General features: G+C 41.6%; 1 protein-coding gene across 2 annotated transcripts in view; it reads left to right on the top strand.

Moving 5' to 3' along the window:
- The window catches only part of oca2 (oculocutaneous albinism II), a 74,748-nt gene that overhangs the window by 19,141 nt on the left and 33,753 nt on the right, over positions 1 to 21,854 (top strand). For both annotated transcript variants that reach the window (XM_079506117.1, XM_079506118.1), the window contains exons 10-15: positions 5,323 to 5,394; positions 6,410 to 6,475; positions 7,753 to 7,809; positions 10,894 to 11,018; positions 14,043 to 14,181; positions 20,836 to 20,968. In XM_079506117.1, coding sequence (XP_079362243.1) covers positions 5,323 to 5,394; positions 6,410 to 6,475; positions 7,753 to 7,809; positions 10,894 to 11,018; positions 14,043 to 14,181; positions 20,836 to 20,968 — 592 coding nt within the window. The remainder of the gene's footprint in view (positions 1 to 5,322; positions 5,395 to 6,409; positions 6,476 to 7,752; positions 7,810 to 10,893; positions 11,019 to 14,042; positions 14,182 to 20,835; positions 20,969 to 21,854) is intronic.

The raw sequence follows: 21,854 nt of genomic DNA, 5'->3' as shown, positions 1-21,854 counted from the left end.
TGTAAAGCGTCTGTGTTACTTTGCACAGAAACATCTCTTGCTTGCAACCACATATCGATGTTCCCAAAACATATCAATATGGTTTTATCACAAGCCAGCTGCATCCGGATACCCCAGAATGCAGCTGCTATCTATATTGTAGCGCATCTCAAATGAGTGTCAATTAGAAGGTCTAATCTGTAATCTCCATGAGCCAGACGACAAATACCATGACAGAACAATCAACAGCAGACCCAGAGAGATGATAGAATGTCGGGCTCTGTGCAGACCGAAAGGGCAGGCATCTGCCCGCCTTCTTCACTGCCAAGTGAAACAGTGTTCAGATCTTACTTGAAAGGACAGCTGATAGGGTGACTCAGCAGTCTGTGTGCACAAACACACAACAACCTTATGATTTTTAGGCTAGAATCAGAAACAAACTAGAAAAAGTGCCCCTCGGGGCACAGGTCTCCACCAGGGCAGGTCTGGTTGTGACCTCCTGGTGTCGCTATAATAGGCCAATGTGAAAAGGGTGCCATTTGTTCTTACGTCTTTGATGGCAATTGGATGATTTGAGGCATTTTGTTCCAAAAATTCCAGAAAGGCCAAATATACCCCCGCCTTCCAACAAAATAACCCATCAAGAGAGGATGATTCAATTATTTTAACTTAAACTGTACTATACTTGCACACAATACGACGTATGCCTACGGTATGTGCTGTGAGCTTTTTAGATCTTTAAATTTCACCCCAGAATAGGGACTGGGATTGATGTCTTTCACTTTTACACATGAATGACTATTCCTACCACAAATTTCAGAAATATGGCCTAGATTTTAGATTTCCTGTACTGCTCTCTCACCTCTGCACTATCACATAAAGCCGACATATATTTGAATTTCAAAAGAACAAAAGGTATCTTACTAGAAGAGTATACCTGCCAACACAGACATACTGGAGCTGAAAGAAACTAATCAGTGTCTGCTTGGGCTGCCCACAAATCTGTCCATCCATCGTGGTTTCTGTCTGACCTCTATACTCGCCTGGACACTTTATTGCGATGTCGTTATACAAAACCTATTGCGGATAGGACTATTGCAGGAAATTATATCTTCTCTTGTCTGTATTCTTTGCAAGGCAAAGAACACGAGAGCGTGTCAGCTTTGTTCTGTATTGTCCATAATCTTGAGAGATAACATCTGATGCAGGGTGCTTCAAGCTTGGTTTTTATTTAGTTTTTCTTTTTCCACAGGTGTGACAGCGCGATGTGTGAGCTTTGTTTATCTGCTATTTTTGATGTGCGACTTAGAATAAATCCGGCTTCAGTAAATGATACATTTACTGTACCACCAATCAGCCATTTACCATTTAAAATGCTTTTATCCAAAGTGCTTTACAATGTACGTTAAACTCACCCATTCACGCACCGATGGCGTGCAAGGCACCAACCTGCTCATCAGGAGTAGAAGGGCTTTGGTATCTTGCTCAATGACACTTCAACACTAACACAGGAGGAGCCAGGGATTGTGCCGGGAACCTTCCGATTCCCGCTCTGCTTCCTGAGCTACTGCTGCCCCTGAAGTCAGTCTGTGAGTGGTCTTGACGCGACCAAGTATGTTGTTGAACAGTATAGCAAGATCCACATCGTACACATGTACTTTATTGTCATTGTCAAAAGGTATTGTCATCAACTAACATACTAGAGTATAATTGCCCACATCCGACAGGTTTCGTAAATGAAAAGTCTGTCGCCCCTCAATTCCACCATTTCAGTGCTCTACTGTAGGTACACAGTATAAATAAGGGTGCTTTTTTTGTTTGGCCATAGTCTGATTGCCAGTTAAAAAGCTTTAATTAATCCACAGATTGCCAGTTAAAAAGCTTTGATTAATCTGTTTGATTTCTAACAGCTTTAATGGTTTTGTGTGGTCCAGGGATTACACTTTCACTAACTTTCACACTCAGCCTAGCCCACAAGCTCACAGCGTTGTGAGCTTGTGGATTGGTTTAGGAGTTAAACACAATTTGTCAAAGGGGGAGGGAGGGGGGGGGGGGGGGGGGGGTTTGTACAGTAGCAGAGTAGCTCAGCCTGAAGCCTGAAATCCTAATAATGTATCTAACCTCACAAAGGGGGGATTCTCTCCTGGCCTACCTTTAGATGTTTGGTTTCCCACATGTGAGACCTCACTTCGAATCTTGGGTGTTACATGAGCACTGTACTCCCACTAGCTCTTTTCTCTGACATTATCTAAAAGTACTGGAGTTATTTTATTCTTGTTGCAATTCTCTATTCTCCTTTCCTTGGCCTCGTACCAGTGGCTTTATTGTATTGTCAGACATTTATTAATTGCACTAGGAAGATAAAGGTCCAAATGTCCTTGGAGCTTTGGTAGACAACAAAACAAAACAAAAAAAGCAACAGCCATCAGCCAAACAAGAAATAAGGTCGAAGCAGTAATTATTCATAAAAGTTTAAAGTAGTTTGACATTTATGTTGTTGGTGATACTGTTGATCCCAATCGCTAAAAAGAGCCCCAGCATTCACCAATATACATGAGTTGACCTACTTCCGTGACATCTATAAATGTTAACGGGTTAACTGTGTGTGTGTGTGTTTGTGTGTGTGTGTGTGTGTGTGTGTGTGTGTGTGTGTGTGTGTGTGTGTGTGTGTGTGTGTGTGTGTGTGTGTGTGTGTGTGTGTGTGTGTGTGTGTGTGTGTGTGTGTGTGTGTGTGTGTGTGTGTGTGTGTGTGTGTGTGTGTGTGTGTGTGTGTGTGTGTGTGTGTGTGTGTGTGTGTGTGTGTGTGTGTGTGTGTGTGTGTGTGTGTGTACGGTTGTAATGCACGTAACTCGAGAACCGTTTGCCCCACCGACTTCAAATTCGACACACGCGTTCCACCCCACCACAGGGAGTGCAGTGCCCGGTATTGAGTCGGTCGGACCCACGGTTGTCCAGAACCACCACAAAAGGGTCTGGTCAGGCACTGCCAGTGGGCCTAATGAGGCCAAGTCCCCTCACCTGTGCCTCATTCAATTGATTGCCATGGTCCAGTCACTTGTCACAGCCAGTCAGTTTGCCCTCTTCAGACACAGGCAGACGGGCACGTACAGGTCTAGTTTACTTCAATGAAATAAAGATGTCTGGAGAGCGGTTGAGGCTTCCGCTGCATGGTGGTCAGTTAGTCATGCTTTGTCACAGGCCTCAATTTTACACATCAATACATCAAACATGACTGGGATGGGGGAAAGCCCTACATGTTCTCCAAAGAGCTTCATGAAATAGATTGCCGTACATTCAACCATTTGCTATCCAGACTTTTGTCACAGAGGAAAACGGCTGGGTGCTGTTGTTTTCAGGATATATCATTTAAATGCCTGCAGCTGCAATTGACGTGTGCTTTCGATTGGCAATTTTCACTTTATTATTTTTTAATTATTGAAAATCTTTGAAAAATGTAGTTGTTTTTCCACAGTAAATTATAGAAATAATATAAAACCTTTCAACAGCCGTTGTTTGCTAGGTGATTGTTAATATGTTTCATGTTTTGACAACACTTATACAATTTACAATTTACAATTTACAATTTAGGCATTTAGCAGACGCTCTTAATCCAGAGCGACTGGATTATACATCTATACATCGCTTTGGTTAGTGCGTTTCAACATCTCTTTGAATTCTTGCTTTTCTTTACTCTAATATCTGTGGGCTGTGATGGCTGTGCATGTGTTTGGTCTGACGTATACTAACAGTCCTACAGTGACTCATGAGTCCGACACCTTACCTAAAACCCAACTCTAAACCTAACCTCACATGAAACCTCGGGTTAGTTTTAACCTGCCACTGGTTAGTTTTAACCTGCCACGGGTTAGTTGTAACCTGCCACGCATGTCGGGGGCCACTAGTTAGTTTTAACCTGCCACAGGTTAGTTTTAACCTGCTGCGGGCGCATGTCTGGAGCCACGGATGAGTTTTAACCTGCCACAGGTTAGTTGTAACCTGCAGCGCATGTCGGGAGTGACGGTGTTGTCAAACTAATGCCTGTCGGACTGTTAGTATGTCTAACCAATGTCACAGGGATTATACCAGTAAGACGCCCTGAGGGCGAGAAGCGACCTCGCCCTAAAGGGCGTCGCATGCACACATCCGCCTGGGTGACTGCAGACAGCAGACTGCTGGGAGAGCGCTGGCGCTTTGGCATGGGGGTTCAGATCAACATATGGAATGAATTCTGTACTGGTCATATATGGAGCGTGTCTTGACTGTACAAGGGTTTGATGAGGGCCCACGTAGGGCCGGGCCTTAATTTTCTTCTCCATGTATGGCTATCCAGGGTTTGATGAGGTCAGTGTCGTGATCTTCATATATGGAGACGGCCATATATGGTGGCGTGATGTGTCACAAGGCATGATGTCACAAGGCGTGATGTCATGAGGAGTGATGTCACGAGGCGTGACCATATATGGAGGCGTGATGTCACGTGGCATGACCATATGGAGGTGTGACCGACCGACCGACTGACGGGTTTTGCAAGTTTTCATAGTAATCTGCGAGCTTTGGTCGCAAAAACATTCAAGCACGTTAATCCAGGGCTGTCAACATTGGAGTGTCAGAATTCAGGAGATTTTTAAGGGTTAATCACATCTTCCCCTGGAATGGCTGAAGCGGAGAGGAGCTTACTGTCATTAGCTGACACTTCATCAACCCTGATCAACCACATCTCTTGATGAAAAAGGGGAACATGGAAATGAGATGAGGGAATCTTTTTGGCTTACACAGGTTTCTATGACAAAGAACACTGGCGTTTCTTTGTGCAAATGTGCAAATGTGCACCATGCACGTGTGTTTGTGTGTGACGGAGAGAAACATATTTTCTGAAATGCAATTCCACATACTGTAATCTTCATTAGATTACCAATTGAACCCTAGCAACCCTATTATGTGGGGAGATTAAAAAAAAATGTCCATCTACAATGCATGTGCGCTGGTGAGCTTAAAGATCTCTTATTTTCAGCAAACAGAATGTAAGACTGTAGAGGAAATTAAATCTTAACCTTCAGGTGAAATTTGTGTCAGATCCTGTGACTAGGTGAGACATGACCTTTGACACAATCTAAGGTGACATTCACACCAGAAAGCTTTACTGCGATTAAAACGAATCCTGCTGCGCATTGTCAGAAACTGAGCTTCGTTTGGCAGGTGTGAAGCCTCATTCGAATCCTAATGCACAAACAGTGGTCCACAGGCAATTGAGGTCAGAAAACCTCAAAAACTTGGGTCGTTGAAAAATAAACATTGATAAACATTGTAACACACTCTTGTTTTGGTTGTTGTTTTGTCTTTCAGATTGTCCACCGCACCCTGGCTGCCATGCTGGGCTCTTTGGCTGCGTTAGCTGCCCTGGCTATCATTGGTGATGTAAGGCTCCTCTGTTGCATTCTATGAATGTTATATGGTTTGATTTGTAAAACAAACAAACAAAAAATAGAGGGAGGGATACGTTATCATTTTTTAACTGACACAAAGCTGACAATATGTTGTATTGCGTCATTGTGTGTGTGTGTGTGTGTGTGTGTGTGTGTGTGTGTGTGTGTGTGTGTGTGTGTGTGTGTGTGTGTGTGTGTGTGCGTGTGCGCGTGCGTGCGTGCACACATTAGTTTTGCACGAAAACTAGGGGGTCTATGACCAAACTAGGGGTCAAACTAGGGGGTCTTCATGATTCTGAACCCATTCCAAGCATTCGTTTTGCATGAAGAATACTCCTTGGGCTAAATTTGGCCATAGACACTTGCCCAAATGTGCCCTAATGTGCCCAAATGTGCTGACCTCATCACATTTGTGATGACGGCTATGGCCATTTTTAGCCCAAGGAGTGTTTTTCGTGCAAAACTGATGCTTGGAATGGATTCAGAATCATGAAAACACCCTAGTTTGACACTTTGCATGCTACTTAAAGCATAATTAAATTTAGAACATTTTGCCTTATAATGGTTGTTGATGGTACCCCAACTTTCAGCAGCTGTCAAAAATTCCCCTAGGGTGGTTGAATATAAACCAATGTGGGATATGTTAGTAGACACCTTTACAAACACATTAGTGAAAAAACTTATTGGAAAGAAATGTATTCCCAGATTGTATTAGTATCCCCTGACTATCAAACATGAAATCTGGCACACCTTGCAAGTGCTTACCGGTCCGTTACCACATGCACCAAACTGTTGGTAAATTCTACTAATACTTTGTGCTGTGACCCAGGGGCATTGTAAAGCTATCCCTTTGAAATGTAGGATTGTGTGGGATTAAAAAGCCCTCATTCGCACTCACAAACAAAAGGTCAACAATGCTCAAAGTGAATAATTCAAATAAAGATGACAATGACAGCGTAACGTCTTAGTGAGAAAAGCTCTGTCTAATCCATCTGTCTCCTGTGTAGAGGCCCAGTCTGGTAACAGTGGTAGAATGGATTGACTATGAGACCTTGGCCCTGCTGTTTGGCATGGTGAGTGAGACTCCAATTGATGAATAAGTTCACTTTAACATTGTCTTCTAGTGTCTACAAATCTCTCCTTTCATATCTCATATCCAAAGATCTTCCTCAGACTGATGGTGTTTTGCATTGTAATATAATGTCAAGCCTCCTTCCTTTGTCAAATGGTCTGTCTGGTTCATGTACTTCCCCTGAGCATTCTTAACAACGGCCTCTGAATTGTTTCTGTGCAAGGGCAAAGGCCCTTAGTGATCAACTCTTTCCAAAGCCGATCTCCATAGAAACACTGACGTCCAAGTCGGTATCAAATTGAACACTGTCTGAAAAAGTTCCATTATGTGACCGGATTGTATTGCATTGTATGTAGTCATAGCACTTCATAGTACATATGTATAGCATAGTATAGTATATATTTATATAGTTTATATGTTTCATTATATAGATATTCCACTGTTACTGTACGTTCTTAGCTTCTGCATGTTTCATGATAACTACTTTTTATGTATTGCCATGCTTTTTGTTCTTGCTTAATATAAATCGCTCTGGATTAAGCGTCTGCTAAATGCCTAAATTGTAAATTGGAACATTATAACCATAGGGTGTCACAGTGACATTTGTAACATGTGACAAAGCAATGTCACAGATGTAGATGTCATAGTAATTTCCAGCAAAGAAGAGATTACATATTTGGGCTGTATAAGAATACTGAATACAACAAACAGTCAGGTGAAAGGTGATCAAAAAAGTAAATCAAAGAACAAGATTCCTGTGCAGAATTTCCTCTTTTGTCAACAAAAGTGCTCTCAAGACTGCAGGTGTTCTAATTCAGCCCTCCTTTGACTATGCTTCCACCTCCTGGTTTATGTTACTTAAGACTAAGCTTCAAAACAAACTAAATAGACTACTTCTCAGCCTGGGGCCCATGACCCACCTCTTACCAATTGTCTAGTCTAAACTGGCTCTGGGTAGAAGACAGAGTTAAGCAATTGAAAATGGGCCTGACCTTCAAAATTGTAAATGCACCCTTGCCCTCAATGCCCTCATTGCCCAATGCCCGCATACCTCACAAACTAACTAAAAAGAAGTGAGGTGAGTGAACACCCACAGCCACAATACTAGAGGGAGCGAGAAGTTGTACGAAAGTAGATAAGAGGACAGCCAGAAGATTCACGTTGTAGGAGAGCTCTGGTGAGATTCAGACCATGTCTAGGTTCCAGACTAGGCATAATAACTAAATACTCAGATTAATATATTACTAATGTGTATGTACTTTTATTTATTTCTTGCAGATGATACTTGTGGCCATATTTTCCGACACGGGATTCTTTGACTATTGTGCTGTGAAGGTGAGTTGGCATTTTTAAATTTACAGCACTGAAATGACCAAGAAAATATGTTTAATCAATGAAAACAAAGCCATATTTTGTATATCAAAGTGCTGCCATTGTAGTTGGTTGTAAAGTTATTATGTATGCTGTATGTATGACTATTGGAAACAGCTTTTAAGCATTTTTTTGTCCCGAAGTTAAACGGTTACGTTTTGACTACCAGTCTTACAGGTTCAGTACAAATGTTTCTTCAGCATTATTACTAAAAAATAAAAGTGTACAGTATTTGTTAATGTCGTTTTTATGTGGACATGCCCACCAGTTAATTAAGTATGCCTGGTTTTCCTGGTGGGTGGTGATCCACCTGAACTGAAGCCGCACCCACAGCTGTTGTTGTATGATAAAGGGGGAGGGGTTAGGGGAGGGGGTGATATTGTGATGTCACTATATCACTGTTTCAAAGGTTTCAGCCTCCAGGAAGAACCCCTAAATACAATTGCTATGTCCCTCCAGGCACAAGGCGAAATGCGCGCGCACCCCATTGGAATCCACTCATTATTATGTCTTTCCTGCCTGTGTTCTCTCAAATCCGTCCGGCTTTCAGATGAGAACAGTGATTTTTGATCGCATCGCGGCCGACATATTACCGTTTCTGGTGAAAGATAAACAACATCGCCTGCTGCTAGACTACAATGTGTTTCGTCTCTGTGAAGCGTGTGACACACACAGAAGCGGGGCTCATATACAGTTGATGTGAAGCATGGCGCCGAGGTACCTAATGACCATTAGAGGGGGCAGCACTCAAAGTGTTAATAGTCCCTTTTCTCCACAAAATGAGACAAACTGCGACCTTTGGGACCTTCTAAAACCCTAATCTTTGATCGCGCTAAGAAAGTTAATCTATCGCGCGTTAATACACAGTCTAGAATGAGGATGTGGCTCTAATATGGAGGGCTATCACTTCCAGGGTGGACGGAAGTGGTCTCTTCATCTGCATTTTTTACGCATTACACTGGCACCTATAGTAACGGGAGGGAATGTGCTAATTTGGTATTTTGATCACTGAGGAAAAGGAACCCATCAAGGAATCTGCTTTGAGATCTGACATCAATTGCCACCAACTGTTATGAAAAGATCAAGAGATTAGTAAATCTATTTATGAACCTAATGGGAATGCAACATTAATTCAGCTGAAGCTGAATCATTTTAGTGCTTTAAATTAATAAATACACAACATCGCAGAAAATGAAAAAAGTGGTAAAACATTATCAAATTCACCACAATTTCTTTTTCAATATTTACCTGTCCTGTATAAAAACATAAGGTACTGTATGTACAATGTCAATACATAAATCTTTTTAAAAACAAAATTAACCCCAGAATAGGGACACTGGGGTTCATGTGGTTTATCCATTATTTGACAATACTTTCCACCTTTCTACAAGGGCATGGCATTGCCAATAATAATAAAAAGGGGGAAAAATGAAACAATCCGCACTTAGTTTTTCCTCCTTTGTTGTGTAGAAACAGGAACTCGTTTTGGCTCCTCCCATTTCTTAGTTCACTTCTTCCCATGTTGCTCCTGTGTTTATTCCTGCTAACAACAAACTCAGGACTCTCAGATATAATCCTAGGCTGCTGCCTTCAAGGAGGGCAAACACCTTGTCCTTCAGCATTGAGACCCTGAGTAAACAGAGGGCTCGTGCAGCCTCATGCATTTTAAGTGGATGCTGGACAAGGGGCAATGCTTTACAAATTAAAATACAATTTTCGAGTATCAGACCTGACACACACATGGTCAGCCCCAGCCACTTGTGTGGTCTGTGTGCGTGCGTGTGATTGTCTTTTGAGTGGGTATTCTACACCTGTCCTTGAAAACCTACTCAGACTCTCAGAGCACCTTCAAAGGGCCAATTTTGTGTGTTGAGTGATACTGTACCTCGGTACGGTCCGTATGGACGAGGAACTTCTTTCCAATATGGCTGCTGTGCATAGAGCCAATTAGCCTCCAACTAATGAGCTAGAGATGACCAGCACATCCTCTGGGGCTATTGACTAACCTGCTAACCTGCTGCTTTTATAGACTTAATATGACATTAGATTTTGGGAAATACAGTAAATCAGTGCAGGAGTGATTTGTATCATTTATTGGGCCTTTAAAGTAGATGGCCTAACACCATGTTGTCAGACGAGTATGAAATCTATCAATCCATGTATTCAATGTCACAATGTCAGATACATAGAGTGATTGCGACCACAGGTCGCATTTACTATGAAAACATGCATTTCCCGTCAGTCCGTCCGTCCGTCTCCCCATGCCCTCCACACATCATGTGACATCATCAGGGATGGAGATCTCTGATGATATATAAGCCCATATATGGGAATGCCCATATATGGAGATCCCTCATCAATATTGGCCAGCAACTCTACATCTGACCTCAAACCCTTAGATCTCCATATATGGAGCTGACCTGTTCTGACATTCCATATGTTGCGTCCTTCCTCTTCGATGTCTCCCTTTTGACTGATACCTGTCCATTCAAACTCTAGACGGGTTCACCCCAAAGATATTAGTGCAGCTGTGCCCGGCAGCCGGAAAAAACTAGAGTTATCAACAGGCCCGAAAATGTCACCCTTAGATCTCCATATATGGAGCTGGCCTGTTCTGACATTACATATGTGCATTACGGATGTGTGCACGCGACCTCAGGGTGTCTTACTGGTAGTAGTCTAGTCTAGTGACAACACAATATTTATCTTTTTAGGCTTTTCAAGTTCAAGTAATGCGTTTAATCATAACTAGCAGTTTGAACTTTTTATCTTCCTAGGAAGTGGTTGTTCATTCTCATTAGTCCAGGGACATTTATGTTCAGTGATAACTCAAAAAAACTAATTTCTACATCAAATTGGCTTCGTGCTGTGTATTAGTGTGTACACAAAACCTCAAAGATGCTAGATTTTAGATGTCAGATGAATGATTGCTTGGACTCATGCAATTCCTTTGATGGTGGAATGTCACCACGCGTGGATCAGAAATGAAGTGAGATATCCACTTGTTAATGAAGTGACTCATCATGGGGCATCCCTTCTCCCTTGCAGGCCTACCAGCTGTCCAGAGGAAGAGTCTGGCCCATGATAATGATCCTCTGCCTCATTGCTGCTATTCTCTCAGCCTTCCTGGACAACGTGACCACTATGATGCTCTTCACTCCTGTCACCATAAGGTAGGCAGTAGTCGCTGTCGGGTAGAAACCTCTTATGTCCAAAACCGTTCCATTTTTTTGATGGGCGCTATCCCCTCCTATGCCCAGCTTTGTCTGTTTGTGTGAACACAAACTCGATGATTTGATTGGCTGAGCAAAGTACATATTGAGGATAAAAAGTGAGAAATGTGCAGAAATGTGAAGACGCCAAAAGTGATTGGCCGGAATGATATTTGTGATGATTTTATTGGCTGAGCATGGAATGGATGCATGATGATAAGATCGCCCCTCACTTCACACGAGTGTGATTTCTTTTAATTATGATTAGAACTACTTTTGTGTGACAGGTGCGGTTATAGTGGGTTATTGTGTGACAGGTGCGGTTACATCAACTTTCCGTACTCACTATGCACTTTGAGTACACTGCACTATGCACTTTTTGACTGATTGCCCTGTGTTTTTAGTGTTCAGTGTTTTTACCATGTTTTATGATCATGTTTTTGAGTGGTGTAAACCACTCCTACAACTGGCTTTGTTAGTTTACGTGTCTGTTCGTACCAAAAAATGAGCATTGTTAGTTTACGTGTCTGTTCGTACCAAAAAATTAGCATGGTTGCTATGGTCACCCAGTTCACACGGGTGTGATTTCATTACGTCAGACATTACGTCAGACCACAGTTGATCAGTCTATATAAGACCTTACACCACTCAGTTCACACGGGTGTGATTTTTATTATATTAGAGCTTCTGAGCGTGAATGTTCAGACATTTGAAAAAAAGAAAAGCGCATTTTTCCCCGTTTCCATCCACTGACAAAATGCAATTCTTGGGAGATATGAAATAAGTTCATGAAATAAGCAGTAGGTGGCGCTATTTTGCCTGCCAGTCAAGTGAGACGCATATTATTTGACATTTGTTTTACTTTTTGACGTTCTTTTAGGCTATACAAAAATATTATACAGGGACTGCCTGGTTGGCGATAGGGCTGCAAGTCTATTGACTGGTTAGGTTTCGTTTCCAAGCACAGGGACAATCCCTCCGACTTTTGTGAATGGACGCAATGACTGTCTGGAGAATTTACATTTTGGCCATGTTGATGTCGCTTCTATTGTTGACTACTAGTCTCCCCTCGTCCGTTCTGAGGTGTTTTGGAGAAATATATTCACAGATCTAACTTTCATGACCAACGCACTACTCACCTAGCCTGGCTAATAAGCCAGACTAATATCACACAACACTGTCGCGGTATATCAGTCTGGGCTGGCTCCACTTGGATTTCATTTCCCGGGGAACATTTTCTCTTTGACGCAATTGGTCAGAGCTACTGTCAGTCAAAGGTCTCAAGCATTGAACGTCACTGTACCAAAGCCCGCCTATATTGCATACCGTGTCCCGATTGGTCCGACCTGTTCTCTGCTGTAGGAAAGAGGCGTGCTACTGAGCCTCGCCAGACCGTAATCCGCTGGTAGGCAACTTTTTTTTGCCAACGGCTGATTCGGTCTGGTTTATTAACCAGGCTACTACTCACCGGCCAAGAGCCTGCAGACAGTGCAGAGGCGCCGCTAGCATCCTGAATGAGAGTGCGTAAATGTATGTTGCACCTACTGTAGGTCTTTCCAGATTTGTGGTGCATATTGAGCCATATTGATGCACTGGGCCGTCCGTAAACCCAGAGTTGCGTCACTCTTTAAAACCCACTATACATGCGTTTATGGGGTAATCCCTCCCTTCCGTTGACATTCTTTCTCCATTGCCATGTAGCTTATGCTTATAATAGGCCAGTGTTCAGAGCTTCTGTATACAACTGAAATGAATGAGCTGATGATGAGCGGGTGTGAATAAATACAAGAAAGGAGATTGAGAGGGACCAAGAACCATAGATATTAAAAAAAGATGCCTCATTGGCCGCTGCAGTTCGTTGGAGCCATGTGTGTCGACGGGAGGGCGGAAGAATTTACACTGGGGGAGGAAATACGGCGGAAGAGTGGAAGGCACGCTACGTCACGCTGCCACTCAAGTGACTACTGGCCAATCACAGTGCATCTTTTCCGGGACTTATCAGACCTGAACATGCGCTCTGTGACTCACACTCATGCTTCCCTTGAGCACATACGCTCCAGAGCCGCACATGGGAGGAGTAGTAAATTGGTAAACACGTGAAACCATGTGCAACCAACTCACACCACCTGACACATACAGCCTACACATACACGCACACACGTGCACGCACACAAAGCACAAGATGAAATCCTGACAATCTTTTTTTAATTTCAAGGATTTCCAATTTGATACGCATTAGACCTAGAAATTTAAACGATTCTTTATCTCTGGGAACCCATGAGAACATTTTTAATGTTGGACTTGATTTAGTCCGATATGGTCTGTAACTTGGTCCAAAATTCCTTTACTGTGTTTAATTGTGCTGTAGGTGTAGAGTAACTCAGGATCAAAACAGACATTCTTGTACGTTATCTTGTTTACTTTTCAATATGATAATTGACGGTGAAGATTAACTATCAATCATTTAGCTGGAGTTCCAGGTGGTCCCCAGCTAAATGATTGCATAGCTGGGGATCCTTTATGCTTTGTTATCATGCTATTTTGAAGACTGCATCTGTGCTTTTAGTGTTTATGCTAAACAAGCTTGTTTTACGCACAACAGACAATGCATTCAGTCCATTTTCATAGAATTTTAGTTTTTTTAAAAAGGGTTTTGCTGTTATATTGTGCCATTTTGTTTGTGGTTTTCTGATTACTGTAATCATGTTAAATGCCAGCTAGCTTGTTTTAGAACAGTCAAACCCACGTACATTATTATAATAATAGTTTCTATACAAAGGCTGCAAATGGACCCTTATGAATCCATTTAGTTACGTTTTGTACACTCTAGTTAGAATAACACCATCGAACTACAGTGTAAATTGTTCATTAATAGGCCAGTATTAAGTCAGGCAACACTCCAACTCTTGGATTGAAATAATTATTACTGTATGAGCATAAATATAATTATTGAGCTCCTTGTAATGTCTCCTTGTAATTTTGCAGGTTATGTGAGGTGCTTAATCTTGACCCCAGACATGTCCTGATTGCCGAAGTCATCTTCACCAACATCGGCGGTGCTGCCACAGCTGTGGGAGATCCACCCAATGTCATCATAGTGTCAAACCAAGCCCTGCGTAAGGAAGTAAGTACAACTAGACTTTGCATAACAAACTCTGTTCTATCCACTGAAACACTGACCCACTAGTAAAGTACTAGTAAAGAAAGAATAGACTGTTCTATCTATTGACACACTGAACCACTAGTAAAGTACTAGTAAAGAAAGAATAGACTGTTCTATCTATTGACACACTGAACCACTAGTAAAGTACTAGTAAAGAAAGAATAGACTGTTCTATCTATTGACACACTGAACCACCAGTAAAGTACTAGTAAAGAAAGAATAGACTGTTCTATCTATTGACACACTGAACCACTAGTAAAGTACTAGTAAAGACTGTTCTATCTATTGACACACTGACCCACTAGTAAAGTACTAGTAAAGAAAGAATAGACTGTTCTATCTATTGACACACTGAACCACTAGTAAAGTACTAGTAAAGAAAGAATAGACTGTTCTATCTATTGACACACTGAACCACTAGTAAAGTACTAGTAAAGAAAGAATAGACTGTTCTATCTATTGACACACTGAACCACTAGTAAAGTACTAGTAAAGAAAGAATAGACTGTTCTATCCACTGACACACTAGTAAAGTAGGTAAAGACGGAATAGCCAGGGTTTGATTTGTAAAAAACAAGGGGAGGAGGTAATCTTCTTAACCACATACACGCAATTTTGATTAATTTTGAAAATTTGCACCCAAAACACATTTCTTTTACAAAATTGTTAAATTGTGATATTATTGTGATATTATAATTAAAAGTAAATTATTCTTAAAGTAACTAGTAACTAAAGAGTAAAAGCGTACAATATTTGCCTCTGAAATATAGTGGCATACAGTAGCGTAAATGTCAAGTTTTGGAAACACTCAAATAAAGTTAAAAATACCTCACAAATGTACTTACAGTAACTACAGTACTTGAGTAAATGTACTTACGGTAGTTAGAGTACTTTCCACCACTGAAGAAACCAATTGTCGGCTTGTAATCAGTGGTATGGTAATGAGCCGGAGAGAGCTGGCCTCATCACATTATGCATTATTCTCATGATGGGAACAGAGTGCTCTTTCATCCTATCAACAGGGCACACCTTTTATTTCTTTTTTCCCCCCCTTTTTTGTCTTTTACACATGGTAATGATTTTGGACTTGTTGTGAAGCGATGAATGATAATCAGAAAGCAATATGCATGATGTCATGGACAAAGTGAGCCCAGTGTCCATGACATCATGGAGTCTATGGACACTTTGAAATATCTAAAAACACATATGTCCCTCATAGAAACCCCAGATGTCTCCAAACATCATTAAAATAAGATCTGGTTGAAAAAGGGGTGAAGTGTCCGTTTAACTTGCAGGTAAAAATCTGAGACATTTCATCTGTTACGTACGTCTGCTGCCCAAAATAGGAACGGCGGGTTGAAAGTGATTAGGTATTCAAGTGTGTGGCACCCATGGTAATTCAAATTTGGTCTATTTCTGCAATTCTTGCACGCCACCTTTGTAATAATGCAGGGTTAAGTAATCAGACTAATCAATTTAGTCGATTATAATGTACATATAAGAAGAAAAAACTGCTTCTCGATTATTTGATTATACATGAGCAAGATTAAGCCGGTTCGAAATATCGGTTTCAGTATATTTTTGGTTAATTGCCCAGCCTTAGTACCCATGCAGTATTTGGCACCATGGGCTATGTACTGTAGAATGACAGTTGACACCACATGTCACTGCATTATTTGTATTGGTTTTATTTCTTTTGTATTCGTCATCGATAGTACAAATATGAAATGGATGCACACAGAGGTTTCTATCCAGAAGCAAATTTTGCAAACCCTGTCCCTGGATGGGATATGGGACAGAGGCTGCATGTTTAAATGTCACTCTTGATTTGCTTAGTGTGACATGATTGTTTTGAAGTAACTCCCATTGGAAATACATTGCCTACATGTGTAGACACTTGCACACTTACTGCGCTGGAGCTGTCACACAAACCCTCTTGTTCTCTGCAGAAGATTGCTGGGGGGGAAATTCTTAATATGGAAAGCAAAGCTGTCCTGTCTCTATGCTATAACTAATGGATTCAGTGGATTAAGTACTCAGGTTTTGCTTACTTAAAAGTAGCAATAACACAATCTAGAAATACTCCGTTACATAGGTTGAGACATGTTGTGAGCTTGTAGATCATCTATTTTCGAATAGCCAAATCTGTAACTAGTAGCTAACGTGTCAAATAATTATAGTGGCATAAAAAGTATACAGTACCTAAAACATTTACTTAAGTACAGTTCTTGAGTAAATGTATAGTTACTTTCCACCACTGCTCTATGATATAGTTAATTAAACTTTCACTCTAACATTAGTCTGACCTCACATGAGTCCATTAGTCTGACCTCACATGAGTCCATTAGTCTGACCTCACATGAGTCCAGTCCAGCACTACTTTGAACTAGCCTGTAGTCCCTGTCATTTTCCTGACGAATTTGAATTCAAAGGAATGTGTCGTATTGTGATAATGGAAGAATTCTGTCTGAGTTTCCTGTAGCTCAAAGCGTGTCCCCTCGTCCAAACCCAACGCCAGATTTATGCTTTGAATTCTGCTGGCTATTTTAGTGACTGTGTTATGTGGGAGCGTCATGTGTAATATGTACAGTATCCTTTGGTGGCATGCATTATCACAGACATGCAGATGAGCATTCATATTCATATACCCTGTTATGACATGTAGACCTTCACCATGTGATCTACTGTAACATTTACAGTACACACAATGCAGCATTTGTTATGTTTACACTCGTGTGTGTGTGTGTGTGTGTGTGTGTGTGTGTGTGTGTGTGTGTGTGTGTGTGTGTGTGTGTGTGTGTGTGTGTGTGTGTGTGTGTGTGTGTGTGTGTGTGTGTGTGTGTGTGTGTGTGTGTGTGTGTGTGTGTGTGTGTGTGTGTGGAAACAATCCTCTGTTTGCTGACGTCATATGTGAATTATCTCTACGGACAGTATGGACAGCACAATCTATCTGAGTGTTGACGCACGCACGCACGCACGCACACACACACACACACACACAGTGTTCTGAGACAGATTCATTTTCCCGGCACTGCCATCATGAATCATATTTATCACAAAAGCCTTCCCACGATTTTGTAACCCATTTTTTAATCCATTTGCCTGAGCTCAGGCATCCTTCAATGCATGAGTGAGCAGGCCGCTTCTTATTACCTGACAGGGGGGAGTTTCCTCGGTAGGACGCGTTGAAGGAACACGTTATTCCAACCATTTCCTTTTCCCCTCCATCAGGCTTCCCGGTTGACCAGGATGAGGCAGTATAGATATAGAGGCCAGGACCTTTATTCTTTTGGCTGTACCATATCTTGGAAAACCAAACCTGCAGCAACTACAGTACCTTCATCAGCTAGGCAGATCATTAACGTTTCGTCATTAGTCATATGCTTTAATATATTACCGTATACATTGTGTCTTACTCTTAACTCATATATTCATAGCCATTGTAACTGATCATGTCCATCTTTTGGCTCACTCCATAAATAGCAGATCCGCAAGCTCACAATGCCTCACTGAACTTGTAGATCAGCTATTTCAGCATGTGACGGCTGCATACGACGAACCATGCTTCACTCACTAGTACTACCTACCGTAGCAGTGACAGTGGACCCTTTGCTCAGGGAAAATAATTGCTGCTCTGCCCTATAAGCCTACTTAAAATACACAGTTCAAGCATCTACTGCATTCTTGGACTTTATTCTCTATCCTACAGGCTATAGCCATTGAATTTGACCTTGGATGTGCCTGTTCCTGCATTAACCTGGACGGATAGAGTCCACACATGTATTTTGGAAAAGTCATGGAGGAACATTCTGAGAGCTTCCTGAGCAAAGATAATTGACTTACAAATCCAAATTTACAAATTTATAAATCCCCCCCCTACCCTTACCCCCGCCCGCCCTGGCCGCACGACGTGGCATGTGAGAGACCCCATCCAGCCTGTTTCCGCTCAGTTTCTCAGTTTCCCAGGCGACCGAGCAGCAAGGGCAGCAGAGTGCCCATACTCGTGTCTGGCCTCTGATAACTAAGACACGCACTGTGTGTGTGTGTGTGTGTGTGTGTGTGTGTGTGTGTGTGTGTGTGTGTGTGTGTGTGTGTGTGTGTGTGTGTGTGTGTGTGTGTGTGTGTGTGTGTGTGTGTGTGTGTGTGTGTGTGTGTGTGTGTGTGTGTGTGTGTGTGTGTGTGTGTGTGTGTGTGTGTGTGTGTGTGTGTGTGTGTGTGTGTGTGTGTGTGTGTGTGTGCACGTGTGTGTGCACGTGTGTGTGCACGTGTGTGTGTGTGCACGTGTGTGTGTGAGTGAGAGATAGATTTTTGGTGGGTTGGTTTGTGTGGAGGGTCAATCCAGAACCCACTGTGAAATGTGTGTTTTTGTGTACGAGACTCAATGAGAGAGTGCTGCTCCGCACCAGAGTGCAGTGTCCTTGCCTTTGAATTTTTACAGAGAAATGCACAGTGGTGGACAAAGTACTCAACCATAGTACTTGGAGTAGTTGCTTTTAAAGAAACGTACGTGTTAAAAGGTTCATGCTTGTAAAAATGTGCGGTATATCACTATTCAGGCATAGGCCTATATTAGAAAGTAGATTTTCTTTTTTTAATATCAATGCATTGCTGTATTGACATTTTTACGTTTCAGAAATTTCCACACAAAAAATGAAAATAGTGAAAATAGCTGATCTACGAGCTCACGAGCGCCATGAGGATAGGATCGGATACTTTATTGGCCATTTTAAAATCACAACAGTGTCCATTGTGGTCTACATGGGATGCATAAATCAACATGCAACATACTGTACAAACAACCAAAAACAAAGAAATGGAATCCTTAAATACAGTTTGGAAACAATACATACTGTATAGGACAAGAGGTACACAAGGGGGCATTCCAGGGGTCCTTGAGGGGGTTTGAGGGGATCCTCAGCTAAATTAGTTGATTTAGCATCAACATAAAAACAATCCCATACTCCCACAATGGGCAGTTGATGCAATTAGACTGTGCCTTCACTAGTTATCACATGTCCCAGGAATGGATTTATGGATTTTTTTATATTGGGTAAAATATACCCGGGTTTTGGCGTGACAACATTTGGGTTTAGTGTTCTAGGGTTAACACGCTATTTTTGAAAAAGATTATTTCGGGGGAACCCCCAGCTAACTTATTGCTATAGTTAAGAACCAAGTGGACCCTTGCAGGTCTGTGACTCAGACAGTGTTATGGGTCCTTGTATACATAATTATACCAAACTGGGGGTCCGTGTGTGCTACACAGTCAAATCTGAGAATGTACAAATGGAATCAAATGGAAAAAATTGCCTTCGGCGACAGTGTGATATGAGTCTGGCCAGTAAGCCAGGGTCCATTTGCACACTGTCCATTTTGATTATATTTGTACAGCCCAGAGGCCCCCCAAGACCCCACGTTGCGACCCTGTGAAATATTAGAGATGACCCCAAGGCATCTGAGATGACGGGTTATTGTTGATGATGATTTTATCCTCCACTGTATGTCCTTCGTCTCTCTCTGGCATCTGTTTCAGCTAGACATGTTCTTCCTGTAGAGGTCACTGTTATCAAGCATTATTATTGCAATAAGCATGTGCCTTAGCTCTCAGGTCTGGATCCTGATGATGATGATAACATAGAATCAGCTATTGTTGTAATGTTCCATGTTTTGTTTTTTTTCTCCATGTTTTACAAATCACACTTTGAGTGGGTGATGGGACCGTGTAATGATGGTGTGACATTTAATGGACTTGTATTGTGATCTCAGACGACGGGTGGACAAAAGCAGCCATTTCTTATATGCAGGCATTGAAATCTGGCTCCTTGCCAAACAGGAGCTAGGCTGGAACTGAATTACAATAAGGATGCAATTACCAGCACCCCACTGGCTCCATGATAGAATTCTTTGCTTTATTCCTGTCATTTCCCCCAGGCTACCGGTGCTTTGTCTGTCTTTCTTACTTTATTTCGTTTTTAACCACTTTCTACTTTCTAGACCACTTATTTCTGCCCTGTTCAATCCACCACGGCTATTATCCATTTTTCTATGATGATTGTTTGAGAGGTTAAATTCCTGTTATTTTCTGAAGTCATGTACAGCTATCTCAGTCAATAAAGCCCAATGTATACTTTGTCATACAACATAATAGGTGTCCCTCGCCAAAAAAGTTTGAAAAGCTCGAAAGTTTTGCAAAAAAAAAAGCTATTTTGGAGTATACATTTCACACCATGCATGTATTGTTCATTCATTTGCAGAGGAAGTAAATTATTAATGAGGCTCTAAATAGATTGCTTTACACATAAACACAAGATAGATTTTCTTGGTGGACAGTACATTTACTTTTTTAAAATTATTATTGTTTTTTTTGTAAACACTCCACTACATATGAAATAGAAATATTGCACTTTTGACTCATACTACATTTCTAGGAAGCGGACCGAAACGTATCATCAAAAATGTAATTATGAATTGACCACAACCACTTACAATGTGTCAATATGTTGTTTGAGCTTGCTATTTTTCTATTTTGTACTTGAGTATATTTACTTGTCTTCTGCGTATATACTTTGTCCACCACTGTTTATTTATGATGCATTCTTCCGTGTCTCTCATCAGGGGATCGACTTCGCTGGTTTCACGGGGTACATGTTCCTGGGAATGTCTCTCGTCCTCCTCACCTCCTTCCCTTTCCTGCGGATGCTCTATTGGAACAAAAAGCTATACAACAAAGAGTCCATCGAGATTGTGGGTGAGTGACATTAACTTGTGGTTGTTAACTCGGAGAGATCGATGATGAGAGGTGAACTTGATGAACATTTTGGTGTAACCAGAGCTGGACTGTGTTTAAGTACATAAGTCATCGTGTGCTAGCCAAAGGTATTTCAGGAGTCCAAGAGGAAAGTGTAATGCTGCAAAGAAAATCTATACTTTTATCCCTCTACTCCGAATCCCTTAGCGAGCTTGTAGATCAGCTATTGTTGCCAAATGTCCACCTATTATGACATACTAGGGTCAAGTAATTAACTTGGCATTACACACTGAGCCCTCTAGCTTCATCACGTGATGATGACGAAAGTCCCCCCTGGTTTGGTGAAATCGTTTCCCCCTCCATCTCAGGTAATTTCCACATTATTCCCATTATCCTTATCTGATGGCCATGTCATTCCTAGATATGATGTTGGTGCATTTGGGGGTGATAAGGAGGGTCATCTCTCATCGGTCACAATGTAATATACTATGTATCCTCCAGCCTATTTCCGTCTCTACTAAGTAATGGATTTTTTTCATGCCCTGTATGTGGTGTAAAGGTTATAACTGTATTAATACATCTACTTAATTAGAAAGATATATTATTATTAACCTTACTATAAATGCAGAAAATCTCTGCATACATATCTGTCCGTCCGTCCATGGATCCCCTGCATATCTGGAGAACAGCACTCCTTCAAACATGTGCCAAGTGTGAAGTCGTTGTGAAGTAGTTGTCCAAAACATCTGAAAATCCCCATATATGGACTGCCCTGATGTCATGATGTCTTAGACTGGCCTGGACTCCAAATTTGGGCATAGCAAATTTGGGACACAGACAGACAGATGCATAAATCTCCACACATGGGCATAAAAGAAAAGAGACA

Source organism: Electrona antarctica (genome assembly GCF_951216825.1).
Source record: "Electrona antarctica genome assembly, chromosome: 7".
Classification (NCBI taxonomy): Eukaryota; Metazoa; Chordata; class Actinopteri; order Myctophiformes; family Myctophidae; genus Electrona; species Electrona antarctica.
The sequence above is the reverse complement of the archived record's forward strand: the minus strand, read 5'-3'. Positions and strand labels throughout refer to the sequence as shown.